Here is a 15320-nt window from a genome sequence, read left to right as displayed (position 1 = left end):
CAGCGCAGCCCACTGACGTCATCGCGGCTCGCCGCTGCCCTCGACTTCCCTGTTCCCTCCCCTCCCTCGGGTCGCCGTGGTTACCGAGGACTGCAAGCTGCTCGGGCGAGCGTGGGGCATTAAGTGGGAGAAGGAAAATTAAAATTAAAACTCGCCTGAAGGCCGCCTCTCCGGATATCTTTCGAATTTTTTAATTTTTCCCGCGGCACACCAGGCAACGTCTCGCGGCACACTAGTGTGCCGCGGAACACCGGTTGGGAAACACTGCTCTAAGGTGCTACTGGACAATTTTTTTATTTTTTATATATATTTTTACTACGTCAAACCAACATGGCTACCTACCTGAATCTAGTGACAACGTGTCAGCCAACTGCTCCGGCTCTGCCTCCTTCTTTTCTCCCACAATTTCCCACTTTGCCTTTCATCTGCCTCACTATTCCTCTGTCCAGTCCCTGACCCAGCCAATGTCACTCATGGTTCTGCCTGTCTTTTGCTTCAATAAAAAGCAACCCCACCCCAAAACGACTCCACACATACATACACACACACACACACACCAGGGATACCAAATCCTAGGGCCCCCACTCTTCTGGGTCCTCCATATTTTTTTGGGGTGATCCCCATATTCCAAACAATCAGGGGACAGAGGAGAATGAGCATGGAGCCAAGTGTGGGGTGGCAAAACGTGTCACCCTCCAGGTGTTGTTGAACTGGAGTTCCTGTCAGTTCCAGCCAGCATGGCTAATGGTTAGGGATGATGGAAGCTGCATCCATATCAAAATCCAGAAGGCCACAGGCTCGCCATCCTTGAGTTTTGAGGCTCCTCTCTGAACTTCCCCAGTTTTCTGGAGCTGGCTACACTAATTTCAGAACATAGCAGGCAATAAATGATAATATGGCAGGGTGAGGAAGACGTGGGTCCAGATCTCCACTCATCTATGAAATTCCTTGAGTGATGCACTTTGGGCTACCCCAGGGGTTGGCAACCCAAGGCCCATGGGCCACAAGCGGCCCACAGAGGTCATTTAACCGGTCCTCGAGCTGCCTCCAAACCAAGCTGCCCGCTTGGTGAGTCCCTGCATGCTGCACTAAACTGGCACAGCGTGGCACGGGGACTCGCTTCTGCGGCACTGGAGATCGCATCTGCGCAGATACAGACAGCGAAAATTGTGATCTGGCCCATGGAGGGATCTCCACTGGAGTGAACCGGCCCATGCGAGGTAAACCATGCCAACCCCTGGGCTACACACTATCTCTCAGCTGAACCTGCCTCACAGGGTTGTTGTTATAATAAAAGAGCACTCCTAACTTCCTGCCTGCTTGAGGATCCATAGAGGAGTGAGGGAATAAATGGAATAAGTAATAATATGTAAGGTACATGCCAAACATTCCTAAAGCTAGAAATGCATCAGTTGGCATCAGTTTTGCCAAATTTGTTGTCAGAATCCACCCTTCGTTCCAGGAAGTCCTTGCACAATAAGAGAAGCATCTCCACCCATTTTCTTTATGGGTATTTACACTACACAACACTCCTTTTACTGTGGTTCATTGGAGCAACTCCCTAAAAGATGTTACAGCAGACCCATCTATAAAACGTCCTTTGCCCATACATCTGGGCACAAGAAGCAGTCAAGCTCAGCAATGATCTTAGCCCTACCTTCCGACACCATGGTGCCTCTCCTTGTGCTCTGCCTTCTTTCACCACTCTTAGTTGCCTCTGCGGATACATGTAAGTTATTTATCATTGATCACATCCATTTTCCTCCTATGCTGTTAGGGACAGAATGGAAGACCAGTACTATGGAATGGCATATCAACTGGGCCATCGTTTGAGGGTTAAAAAGTTTGCACAGATTGTTCCTGCCACAGGCTGATCTTTAGCAAAAGGAAGAGCTGAGGTGCATGCAAGAGCTAGTGTCCCCCCCCCCCCAAACTTGGACTACCACGCTAGCTTTTGAGTGGATGCCTTTGGTGATGGGGAATCATAGACTGGGAGTAATCTGCTGTAAATTGTAAAGGTGTTGGCTGAAATATACAGTATTCAGCTAAGTGCTACTCGGAGTATGTATATTGCAATGGATGAGCCTAAGTCATGTCCAAAGGTCTATTCATAGTAGGTAAAAAGGGTAATGGTAAAGGAACTCTGGAAGGTTAAGTCCAGTAGAACTAGCATTGGGAGGCATATTTTGCATGAGATTTATTTATTTGTTTGTTTGTTTATTGCATTGCCCTATACCCTCAGTCTCAGGGCAGTTCACAGGATAAAATCAGAATATAAAGCTACAAAATCACACACACACACACACACACCCTAGGTAGCTATGTCACCTGCCGTGTAACTAGCAAAATGCTATTGCCTTGGTCGTTTTCTACTGCTGATTGATCTTCTCTTGGCTTTCTTGACAAAATCTCAATGTGCTGTAGCCAGTGGTGGGACTGGGGCCATTGATGGCATGGGGTGGGGTGGGAAGGGGAATGTGCCCCTCTTAATGACACAGAAGATTGGTGTTTGTTAGTACACCATCTCTACACAGCACTCAAATGCCAGTTGTGCACCCCATTTTACAGGAGCAGCATGCCATGTAAAGTTTTTTCTTTTTCTTTTTCTTTTTCCAAATATCATTCATCGGATGTGTTTTCCTACTATGTGGTCAGGGACAAAATTGGAATCACATACCTATTGTGCCATTGTTTAATGCCAATCTTGGAGGGTTAAAAACTGCAGAGAACTTTCTTACCACAGGAGAATCTCTTGGCAAAAAGAAGAGCCGAGCTGTATGGCAGCTTGAGAACGAGGAGGGGACAGAGGGTGAAGAAAGAGCTGTGAGCGCAGGAGGAAACTTCCTGCAGCCTTTGGACCCCCTGGGAGACTTAATACATCTGCTGTACCTTGAACTCGGTGTGGAGAGGGCAGCTGAATGGGACACAGCTGTGGGAAGCCTGAGGAAGTACCATTGACCTTGGGCTTGCCCATGAAAAGCAAGTCTATAGTGAGAGACTAGATCGATGGCCGCTGTTCTGATTGCGACTTTTGTGGGTGAGCTGAGGGTGTGTTTGGACCCTGGGTGAGAACCCGGAGGCTGAGAATGAAAGGAATTGTTGAATTATTTGAAGAGCAACTGTAATCAACAAATTAAGCTAGTAGGTAGGACTACAAGAAGTTTTGTAAGGAGAAATATACGAAGTGTTTCAAAGTAGAAAAAGATAGAGATATTGGTTATGAGTTTGAAATGTAATAGGGAAAATAAGAAATGCATACTAAGAGATTAGATTGGAAAACTTTCAGACAGGACTGATGGAACTCAAAAAAATTGAATAAGATGTAAAAGTATGTTTAATTACTGTTGAAAATGATATGTTAAAAAACTAATAAAATTTATATATATAAAAAAGAGATCGAAAGGAATTGCTACTGATATATATATATATATATATATATATATATATATATATATATATAATATATATATATATATATATATATATGCTTTCGTAGATTTATAAAAAGCCGAAGCAACAACAGACAACTTAAAGAAAACATTACAAAAATACACCGTTACATATAAAAACGTTACATTAATATAACATTACTATATATATATATATATATATATATATTAGTAATGTTATATTAATGTAACGTTTTTATATGTAACGGTGTATTTTTGTAATGTTTTCTTTAAGTTGTCTGTTGTTGCTTCGGCTTTTTATACACCTCATAGCAAGGGGGCCCCCAATTTGAATAAAATATTGGGGAGGGGCAGGTAATCCCCGCCCTGCATGATCAATCACATGACATGGTGCACACACAGCATTTGAATGGCAATGCCCATCTTCTTGGGGGGGGCCTCGCCGACATATTTTATGGGGGGAGGGCAGAGGGACCTTGCCCCCTAGGAATTGGCTACTTTGCCTTTAGAGATAATTTTAATATATTAAGCAGCATAGAAATTAAGTAATCTATCAATCAATAATCAATTAAGGGCTAGATTCTGTATTTGGTGGGACACAGGTGGCGCTGTGAGAAGGTCGGCAGTTCAAATCCCCATGATAGGGTGAGCTCCCGTTGCTTGGTTCCTGCTCCTGCCAACCTAGCAGTTCGAAAGCACGAAGTGCAAGTAGATAAATAGGTACCACTCCAGTGGGGAGGTAAACGGCATTTCCGTGCGCTGCTCTGGTTTGCCAGAAGTGGCTTAGTCATGCTGGCCACATGACCCCGAAGCTGTATGCCGGCTCCCTCGGAGAATAAAGCGAGATGAGCCCCGCAACCCCAGAGTCGTCTGTGACTGGACCTAACGGTTAGGGGTCCCTTTACCTTTAACTCTGTGTTTGGTTGAAAAACACAGGAATAGCCTGCAGGATCAAGCCAGTAGCTCATATTGTCCACAATCCTGTTCTCAGCCAGATGCCTATGGGAATCCCATAACTAAGACCTGCAACAGCACTCTCTTCACTTGTGATTCCCAGAAACGGGCTTCCAGAGGCATTGCTGTCTTCACGGTAGACAGAAAGCATAGCCGTCACACTGAGTCACCATTGAGAATCTTCTCCTATCTGAATTTCTTTAATCCTCTTTTAAAGTTGGAGGCCATCACTGTCTCCTATGGGAGGAAGAAGGAATGGAAATAGACTGTTCAAAGTTGACATAATTCCCTGCTTTCTTCCCCCTATTCACCCAAGATGGCATTTTGATTAGCTAGAAAACACATGTGCATTAAAATTTGTAAATTATGACAACCTTCATGTAAGGCACATGACATTCCCCAAATAATAATGGGAACTGAAGTTGATTCAGGGTGCTGAGAATTGTTGTTCTGTGAGGGGCAAATTACAGTTCCCGGGATTGGGGGTCTGTGTGTCGTGTGTTTTAAATAAACTTTAAATGTATGGTGTGTACACAGCCATGTTCTTATCCAGCAGGACACATTTCACACTGTGATGTGCACTCTAGGAAAAACTTTGCCCAGAGTCAGCATTACGCATTGAATGGGACACGGGCCTTCCCCATTTTGTCCAATGCATGAGGGTTCTTCAGTCCCATAGTTGAATGATGCCCTTCTCTCTTCTTCCAGCTGTCTTGAAGTGTGTACAAGGAGCAGAAGTTTCTAACGCTTCGGACTGTGCCAGCGGTTGGGATGCCTGCGTGCTCATCAGGGACCAGAGCACAATGCTTGGTAAGGGAGGTGTTGGCCTTGCCTGGTGGCATCCTCCATGCTGTGCCACAATCTATCCAATGGAGGCTGGTGCCCATTAGGACTGGTATGGAAGAAGGCCAATGATGGGCAGAGCCAAATCATTCTACTTTCGCCCCCATCTCCTGCTCCCAGTTGAGTTCTGCAAGGGACAACCCTGAGACTAAGGAGGAGTTGGAAGCTGGTAGCAGACCCTCCAAATTTCCCTATTTTCCAGGGACAGTCCTAGATTTACAGAAGCTGCCCCGGTTTCTGATTTGATCCTGGAATGTCCTGCATTTCCTTGTGCCGTCCCTATTTACATTGGATAAATGTTGGAGGGTATGGAGTTATCCGACCCCCAAACCAAGGAGATGAATAACTATACAGCCTTTGAAGACATCTGAAGGCAGCTCTGTATACGGAAGGTTTTTTTAAAATGTTTATTTATGTTTCTATATATGTTGGAAGCTGCCCAGAGTGGCTGGGGCAACCCAGTCAGATGGGCAGGGTATAAATAGAATAATAATAATAATAATAATAATAATAATAATAATAATAATAATAATAGAACAGGAAGTACTCCATTCACTTAATGGACCAGCCAGGACGTTCTCCTCTACCACTAACCACCTCCTGAGATTTCTGGCAGTGTTCCAGAGCAGAATTCCCTTTTGGGCAGAGGGCCACATTCTGTTTTGAGGGCCACACACCAGAACTGGGCAGGGTCATAAGTAAAGTGGGCAAAGTAAGAAATGTAAATTTTAGCTTTATAGGCTAGGTTCTGCCCACAAACACCCATCTCTCTCTCTTCCACTCAGTCAAGGAAAACAGAAATCATTATCAGATTTCAATGACATATACCAGCCAGGCAAACACACTCATGGAGAATGTAAAACAAAGTTGGTAAGGGGTGTGGATTGGGCCAGTTCTGAAGGGTCAGATACAGAAAGAGGTTCCCTTTGGTCCACAGACTTGAGGTTCTTCACCATTGATCTGGAACTTCCAGAGTTTCTTCAGCAAGATGGAGGCTCTACTCCACTGAACCATATTCCTTTGGGAGAACTTGGAAAGGATGGAAGGGCAAGGCAGAGCAGAGACCATAGAGTTCGGCAGAGAATGAAGGATTCTGGGGAATGAGCTCTCCTGACCTGTTGTTTGTCTTTCTCTTCCTCCGGTAAACAGGCACCGAGTTTGACACAACAACCTATTCATGTGGAAAAAGTGATTCTTGTGCCAATGCTTATAACATCACCATAGGAAAAGAGAAACATTTGCGCTCCAGCTCTGCTTGCTGTACTGAAGATGGGTGCAACGCAAAGTTAAATTGGACCTGTATGTCATAACCTACCCCTCTATGATATCAGAATTGCAGAAATGAGCCACTCCAGGAGTTCTTTTTATGGTGCATTCAGAATGATTTGTGCCCATGATGCTACTGGGGCATTCACACACTATTCTATTATCAATACCGTTTGTATGTGCATGGTCATACTGCTTAATTTCTAATCAGTGCACTTCCCATTACTTCTAGCTGAAATCCCATAGTTTTTCATACCACAAATGTCCTGGTTTATTTTAATCCCATAGTAGAATGCAATAGAACTGGAGAAGCATCACAGAAGAAATGAAACCAGGAGAAATCCATCACTAATGCAGTGTTATAGTTTGAAAAACATGTTGCACAAATGAACCCGCAATAGAACACCAGTCTAGAGGGGCCCTTGGTTTCAGAATGATGAAAACATTCTCAATTTGCTTTTGAAACTTGGCAGGAACAGGGTGGAGTGGAGGAAGTTTTGGTACCTTCACACCTTTCATCCTAACACAAGACAGGAAAGGTGTCAAACCTGTGTGTCTAGAACTCATTCTTTCATTCTGACAAAGAATATGCTAACAAACAGCTGGGGGGAGGACTCAGTGGGTGGTTGTGTGAATGCATCAGGAAGGCTGCGGCTGCTGTGTCTGTGTGAAGCAGGCCTGTCAGTGATCCAGCGGGGCTCTTTGGAGATTCTTATGTACAAACGTTCCATATATGATCATTTGCTTCTTTCTTCTTTGCTTCCTAGCTCTTCAAGCTCCTTGGACTGAGAATGGGCTCACTTGCACAAAAGGATGTTATGCTCAGACGGAGAAAGAGTGCACGGATGGACCAGTCTTATGCACAGATGGTCAAAGGAATTGCATCACTGTAGAAGGAAGCTCTGGTAACCCTGAAGGGACTAAGCAAAGGAGGAGGGATTCCATGGGATGGGGAGAGCAGGTGGGAGGGGAATACTGCCTCTGGAGGATCTAGAGGTGTACCAACCATCAGGCAAGATGAGATAACTATCTCAGGCGGCTGAGCAAGAGACTTGCAGCCCTGAATCTCGGGGAACAGTCTCCCAGGATGTTCTCTGGTGCAAGCATCATTGAAATGAACAAGTGCTGTGTCAGAGCATGGTGGGATTGCACCCATGATAAGGTGCTAATGGCATGTGTGCATCATCCTTTGGAGCACTAAAGTGTCGAGTGTGGGATTGAGTCAGGACCCATTCACATAAGTCCTTCTCATTTGAGTAGAACTCGGGACCATCCAATCAAGCTAAATGTTGGAACATTTCAGATGGGCAAAAGAAAATACTTTGTCACCCAGTGCATAGTTGAATGATGGGAATTGGTCCTATAAGACGTAGTGATGATGGCTATCACACTGGATGGCCTTCAAAAAGTACTAGATAGATTCAGCATAACGATTAGCCACAAGGGCTTTCTTTTACAACCAGTGTTGAAGAAATATCACTCTGAATACTATTGACTGATAGGCAGAGTTAGCACACAGCTTGGAGGCTTTCAACTTCTGAATTATTGTTAGGAGAGGAGGCTTACCTTGATGCAGTCACACAGAGAGACACTTGGGATCAGAGAATAAGTAGCGGGTTTATTACTGGAAATGCATGCTTGGATACGAAAGAGCTTTCTTTTTCTCCCTAGCACAGCTGGGACTCCATGGTTGCCATGTTGTGAACATAAAATAAGGTGTTGATGGTTGTGACAACCAAATATGTCACCTTGAGCTGCTAGGAGTAAAGGTGGGATACCTTTTTCAGATGGAGGATTAATTCTTTTTAAACAACAACAATAAATGTAAAAATAAATTGTGGATGTGTTGACTGACACAGGCTCTTTTGAGAGGAAGGGTGCTATAAATATTTAACAATTAAATAAATTTGCTTCCCAGAGGTCAGGTGCCCATGATGAGTGGAGCAGAATCAGAAGTGGGTGGAGCAAAACATTATCCCCCCCCCCCATTTCACATGCACAACATGCAGCCATCTTTCTCCTCCGTCCAGGCAAGCAAGTGTTCAAGCCCCAAAGGAGGGTGATAAGTAGGCTGGTTATGGATGTGGTCTGGGGGGACAGGCTGCACCCCAGAAGGAGTTATAGCTCAGGGAGAATCACAGGCTCAGAAACCCCTGAAATAAATAAAAAAAGAGAATTTGCCAAGTGTCCCCAAGTTGAACCACTTTTGCCTATATCTGTTTTTCTCATCTGCCTCTTCCTCTCCTCCCCAATCCAGCCCAGGACAGGTTAAGAATGGATGGATCCCAATTGTTGCAAAATTATTTCCACTGTGGCTGAGGAACAGACACTCATGGTCTCAGAGGTCTGAGCCCCAGGTTCATTTTTTGGCAGGTCCCTTTCCCTGTTTTTCCTTTCAGTTTGCTATAAAGGTGGCTGGGTCTTCTGCAAAACACAATGGGCACCATGGGACCCCAGGCAACTACTATATAGAAATACAAATTCTGAAAATATAAGGTCCTACAATCAATTAGCAGAGGACCGACCATAAGCAGAGCCCATGGCAGGCAGAGTAACTAGTCCTAGTTTTGTACCCATCTTCCTGCCTGTTCCGATCTACAAGAGGCAATGCCCCTAAGGAAAAGGAAGCTGATGGTGAAGGTCATCCGTTGGACTGGTTGGGAGTGAGAAGGCAGGCCGGTGGGGGCTGGGTGAGGGCAGATTGACATTGAAGGGGCCATGCTCCATTTGTTTTCCTAGAGCAGCTACCACTGACACCTGCTGATGATCCCCATATTTACCTGCAGGTGCCAAGACATTTGTCCTGCATGGTTGTGGAACAAGCAATATGTGCGGTGTCGAGAACTATGCACTGACCATTGGAGGAGTCCCCTACAATATCAAAACAATAACATGTGTCCCTGCTGCAAAAGCAGACACTGCTTAACGAGCCAGAAATTCTGCATCAGCCACAACTTGGAAACCAGCCACAACTCCTAAAGCAACAACGATACCTAGTGCCAGCCATATCCTGTTGAAGAGTTTCTTCCTCCTCCTGCTACCCATGATCTCCAGCATTCGCTTTATGAAGTTTCTCTCCTGAGCTCTCTTTCCATGCCAGCCACCTTGAAGGATTCATGCCATGAGCATTTCGGCACTGGAATGGACAAATCTGTCAAATTTCAGTGCTTTTAAGTTTCTCATTTAAAAAATAAAATGAAAATAAAAATCTGCCCACATTTAGCATGAATTTACCCTATTAAACACAACTTTTGCAGGCAGTTGGAACAATATACATAGTATGTTATTATCCCTTATATATACGCTTTACTCGCATAAATGCATTTTCGTATACGCTGTTTGGTTGAAGAACTACACTGCAAAATTCTGAGAAATGTGAAATTTGAAGGCTAGGTGGGTTTTAGTTTGCATATTGGTCAGGAAAGTGCAAATGAGTTAGTTTCTCATTAACATGCATACAAAATTGAATTTCTTCCTCATCCTGATTTGAGTACCACAATACCTCCCGCACCTCCTCCAAAGTGTGTTTTTGAAGCGCCAGGCTGTTTTCTGAATGAAATATTGCAGGGCCAATAAAGAATATTCAGTCCAAAAATGGTTTTGTTTGTTTCTTCTGGATGGCTGTCAACTTGGGTTTAACAAAGAGAAGGTGCCAGTCAGAGGTTCCTTCTGTGGCTGAGTGGGGTGGCACAGGTGAGCCTACAAAAGAGATCCTTGTGTTTCTTCCTAATGTACCTTTCTTCGTATTGATTCAAAAAGTGATGTGGCCATTCTGGTGCAGAGGAACACTCCTTAGCTGTGTCCAATATTATTGTATATATAAAAGAGATGAACCTCAGTTAAAACAAATGAAGAAACTAAAACCCAAAATCAGAAGCAAACCCCACTACCATTTCAGTCATGCTTATGCTCCTAGACACATCTCCATTTTGTCAAGCAAGAGGCATGAGCAGAGCTCAAGGACATAAACCAGAGAGTGGAGCCCAACTGGTGAACTGTAGCAGATTCAGAAGTGTTGGGTCCCTTCATAGTGGGGATTGCCATGCCCCTTCTGAGGTTCTAGAACCTTCCAAGCTGCTAAGCTTCTGTTTAGGACAGGAGCGAAGAATGTTCTTATTTTGTAGGGTTGCCTTATTTTGAAGAATGAAAAAGAGGACACTAGGACAGTTATGATGGCCGTTCAGAGCAAATAACTGCAATTCGTCTCAGATTTTACCACTGAAAAGGAGGACGTGTCCTGGAAAAAGAGGAAACATGGTAACCCTAGCTTGAAGGAGCTGGTGGTCTGAGGAACAACAAAAGGAGGCATTGACAGTGGGAAGGGCTGCTTCCCAGTGACAGAGCATCTCAGAGTGCCACAATTCCAAGAATGGTTTAACAACAAACCCCATTGCAATAGTCAGAGAAGGACCAATTTTGAAAGCTGCCCTTTTTTATATATTTGCGTGTTGTTTTGGAATATACTGTTATGAACTTCCCAGAATCTCTACATCCAGTGAAGGGTTCAACTTTGAGCAAACTCATGGATTCCTTTAAATATTTTTTTCTTAAAAGTGTGTGCATTGTCTCTATTTTCAGAGCATAGAGTCTTTTCTATAGATCAGTTACATTCAATGTGAGATATTGATGTTGTTTACAGTATAAGGTTGAGGGAGAAGAGAGGGGGGACAGAGGGGAACCATGCCCAAACCTTTCACACTGCTAAGGGAAAATAACAAATGAACAGTTAAATAACCTACCCAAATGATGCCGAGACTAAAACCTCACACATATACTAAGTAAAAACAAAAAAAATTCCTTCCAGTAGCACCTTAAAGACCAACTAAGTCAGTTCTTGGTATGAGCTTTCGTGTGTGTGCATGCACACGAAAGCTCATACCAAGAACTGACTTAGTTGGTCTTTAAGGTGCTACTGGAAGGAATTTTTTTTTGTTTTGACTATGGCAGACCAACATGGCTACCTATCTGTAACATATACTAAGTAAAATAACTTTCGGTTTCTATCCCCCCCCCAAAAAAAATCTACTGTTACGAAGGGGGAGGTGGGCATACTCCCCATAATCTCTACATCCAGTGGAGGGTCAGAGTTTGATCAAACTCATGGATTCCTGGACTTAGCAAGGGCTGGGAATAACACCAGAGAATTTCCTCATGAGGCCAGCCTGGTGATGGTGGGTCATTGAAGGGAACAATGGTGCTGATGGACAGCCATTAGCTCTCATCAACCATGTAGGAGGCCCTGGGGAGCAGGGGGACATGATGTCACTGTGGGAAAGGAGGGTGTCCCTTGAGTCTACACAGACGTTTATTGGTAAGGCGTTCTTGAGCAAGAAGAAGGAAGTATGCAGAACTCCATGCACGCTGGCTGGGAGAGGTTGCACCACGAAATGGAGGGCCATGACTGGCTGCTGCTTTGGAGCCAAGCTTGCTATAGCTATGAGAGGAGCAGGGAGAGGTACCCCTCCACTGAAGGCTTTAGGTGTAAATATGTGTGAATAAACCAGAGTTCTAAGACTATGCAGACTACACTGTGTCTTGATTTTCCAGTGGAAATACAAACCCTGGATGAGCACTTGGAACCATCGAGAACATGGGCAGGCAAACTAAGGCCCGGGGGCCAGATTCAGCCCAATCGCCTTCTAAATTCGGCCCACAGATGGTCTGGGAATCAGAGTGTTTTTACATGAGTAGAATGTGTGCTTTCATTTAAAATTCATCTCTGCATTATTTGTGGGGCATAGGAATTCATTCATTTCCCCCCAAAAAATATAGTCCAGCCCCCTACAAGCTCTGAGGGACAGTGGACTGCCCCCCTGATGAAAAAGTTTGCTGACCCCTGATCTAGAATCTTGTTACCGCTTGACAGAGATTGGGATACAAGTTGAACGGGATGTTTCCCTGTCCCTGTCCTCAAGAGCCTTGGCTGCTCCTTCAGAGGGAGTGCAACCCCACCCAGAATGACAGTAATCTGACCACCATGCATAGAGCTAGTCATGGGTCTGCAACAGGGGTGTGGGCTTCAGTAGGTGCCTGGTAATGCCAACCTCAGATGCTGACCATGCCAAGGGCTCCAACATTTGCATTTGCATTTGCAACAAAGCCAGGGAGCTGCCATATGGGCAATCATGGCAGTTTTACTGCCAGGCAGTAAACCCAGCACTTCTGTTTTATGAGTTGAACTCTGGACCTAGGGGAAAGATCTTAATTCATGGCAGCTCAGCAGCGAGATCCAGGGACACACTACAGCTCAAGTCTCTGCAACTGGAGAAAGAGTCTGCATCAGAGTCAGAGAAGGACCTTTGAGAAAGATCAACCATGAGTTGAGTGACCCATAAATTTGAGACTCTTTCAGGCAAAAGCCATTGGCCTCAGCCCTCTCTCAACTGTGCCAGTCCAAGACATCCCCGAAGCAAAGCCCAAAATAGATGGGGGTCCACCTTTTGGGGTAGGGTTGTAGAACTTCAGGCATTGGGGAAGAATGTGGCCCTCAAAGTCTCCCTCTCTGGCCCTTGAACTCTTCCCAAGCCACACTCATCTCTGGTACTGCTTTGCACTCCAAGAGTTTTTGCTGGGGGTGGGGAGGAGATTTCCATTCAGTGCTGCTAATACCTGTTTCTCATCTGACTGGAGAGCAGAGAAGGCTTTGCCAGCACGTGTAGAAGCCAGCCTATTGTGCAAAGGTAAAAATGCTATTGGTTGTGTTACTGCCCACTTCTGCTTTGGCCCCACCCACCACTGTCATGTGACCCTTTGCAGGTTGCAAAGAAGGGTATTCGGCCCTTGGTTAAAAAAGCATCCCTACCCTGCTCTTGGGCCGGCTTTAAAAATCTTGCTGCATGATTCATACACCAGTTTCTGCCTTTTTATGCATTCATGATGGTGTTTGTCCTGCTTCACAGAGGACAGCCCTCTTCACAGGGAGCTCTGGGAACTGCTGACATAGGCCTGGCAGAACAGAAACATTTTCCGCTAATGTTTAACAACATTATAGATCTAATTGTTGTTGTTTAGTCGTTTAGTCGTGTCCGACTCTTTGTGACCCCATGGACCAGAGCACGCCAGGCACTCCTGTCTTCCACTGCCTCCCGCAGTTTGGTCAGACTCATGTTTGTGGCTTCGAGAACACTGTCCAACCATCTTGTCCTCTGTCGTCCCCTTCTCCTTGCGCCCTCCATCTTTCCCAGCATCAGGGTCTTTTCCAGGGAGTCTTCTCTTCTCATGAGGTGGCCAAAGTATTGGAGCCTCAGCTTCACAATCTGACCTTCCAGTGACCACTCAGGGCTGATTTCCTTAAGAATGAATGTGTTTGATCTTCTTGCAGTAAATGGAACTCTCAAGAGTCTCCTCCAGCACCATAATTCAAAAGCATCAATTCTTCAGCGATCAGCCTTCTTTATGGTCCAGCTCTCACTTCCATACATCACTACTGGGAAAACCATGGAAAACCATGGCTTTAACTATACAGACCTTTGTTGGCAAGGTGATGTCTCTGCTATACTATAATAGTATAGATCTAAACTATAGATCTATACTATAATAGTATAGATCTAAACCAGCACTGGGGATTCAGCGTTGAGGTCCACATTCCCTTCTGGTTGACATTCTAAAGGCTACTTACCACTGGTGGGCAAAGCCAGAAGCAAAAACAAATGGAGCAATGAATGCATAGAGTATCAGAAACAAGCAAGATGAATTGGAGCTCTTAATAACGCTTTAGTTGAGATTCATGCCTTGCAGTCAGTTTGACTAGTTTAGCCTCTGTGATTCTTACAGGGGGATAGTTTCTATATGCACTCACCCTATCCTGCATCCAGGAAGCAAGAGTCATTCTTAGAGGACACTTTCCCAGGCAAGCAAAAACACCTCGGGAGGATGTGAAATAGCGAGATGGCAGGGTGTGGCCAGAGGGACAAAGGGTGTGAGCCAGAAGGGGATTTCACCTGGGGAGAGACCCAAGGGTCAGATAGAAAGGCCCGTGTCTGGATGCATAGATATAATAAAACATGAAAAGTGTTTTCCTTACCACAGTTAAGAGTTAATTGAAGGAGCTTGATAAGGAAGGTTTGCTGGCTGCTGTACCCGTTAGCAGACTTGGTTATATCTTAACTCGCATGCAGTAAATTTGCCTCTTGCTATGTCACGCTCCTACCAGCCACATGAGAAACTTTCCATTGCTCTCTCTGCCCAGGGTTCTTTGAGATTATGGCTACTGTGCACCATTTCAGGAAGCGAACATGTCAGCATTTCCAAGAAGTCAGGGAAGTGGTGCCTTGACCTCTGTTTCCTTCTCTGGCTCAGTGCATAATCATATGATGGATCCATTTCCTTCCTTCCTTCTCAACTCCTCAGGGCCAGCTCTGCCTTCCTCATCACCCTCCAATGAGTTAGATGGAAACCCTAGCTCAGCTGGTAGAGCATGAGACTTTTAGTCTCAGGTTTGTGGGTTCTAATCCCACATTGGGCAAAAGGATTCTTACATTGCAAGGACTTGGATGAGATGGCCCTCGTGGTCCCTTACAATTCTGTGATACTATCTGCAGAGAATTGCCTGCTTCACTCTGGGGACCCTTAATTTTTGCTATCTTTGACCTATAGAGACTTAGGTTCTGTAGCCCATGATGCCAGGTACCAGCTTTCACCATTTAACCTATGAAGACTCTGCAGTCATCACCACCTTTCCCACAAGAGGTGGTGGACTCAGCTTCCTTGGAGGTTTTTAAGCAGAGGTTGGATGGCCATCTGTCATGGATACTTTAGCTGAGATTCCTGCATTGCAGGGGGTTGGACTAGATGACCCTTGGGTCCCTTCCAACTCTTAAGATTCTATGCTTCTGTGATCATCCAAGC

At 44.9% G+C, this 15320-nt stretch overlaps 1 protein-coding gene and 1 long non-coding RNA gene across 2 annotated transcripts in view; one reads left to right on the top strand and one right to left on the bottom strand.

Moving 5' to 3' along the window:
• Positions 1-1625: 1625 nt before the first annotated feature.
• Positions 1626-9401, top strand: LOC309375306 (phospholipase A2 inhibitor and Ly6/PLAUR domain-containing protein-like). The gene is made up of 5 exons (XM_081920986.1): positions 1626-1729; positions 5073-5174; positions 6357-6506; positions 7241-7378; positions 9260-9401. Exons 1-5 carry the CDS (start codon positions 1642-1644, stop codon positions 9397-9399), a joined length of 618 nt encoding a protein of 205 aa, XP_081777112.1. The 5' UTR covers positions 1626-1641; the 3' UTR covers positions 9400-9401.
• A 482-nt stretch (positions 9402-9883) lies between these two features.
• Positions 9884-15320, bottom strand: part of LOC309375399 — a 30062-nt gene continuing 24625 nt past the window's right edge. Inside the window, exon 3 of the long non-coding RNA XR_014170907.1 lies at positions 9884-9954. This is a non-coding gene — a long non-coding RNA (uncharacterized lncRNA). The remainder of the gene's footprint in view (positions 9955-15320) is intronic.

The sequence above is a fragment of the Podarcis melisellensis genome (assembly GCF_964234715.1).
Source record: "Podarcis melisellensis genome assembly, chromosome: 8".
Taxonomy (NCBI): domain Eukaryota; kingdom Metazoa; phylum Chordata; class Lepidosauria; order Squamata; family Lacertidae; genus Podarcis; species Podarcis melisellensis.
This window is presented reverse-complemented; position numbering and strand designations above follow the sequence as displayed.

Coding starts and splice junctions, on each gene's coding strand:
- LOC309375306 (XM_081920986.1), top strand. CDS start 1,642: ATGATCTTAGCCCTACCTTCCGACACCATGGTGCCTCTCCTTGTGCTC. Junction 1,730..5,072: donor AGTTGCCTCTGCGGATACAT/GTAAGTTATTTA, acceptor CTCTTCTTCCAG/CTGTCTTGAAGTGTGTACAA. Junction 7,379..9,259: donor CACTGTAGAAGGAAGCTCTG/GTAACCCTGAAG, acceptor ATTTACCTGCAG/GTGCCAAGACATTTGTCCTG.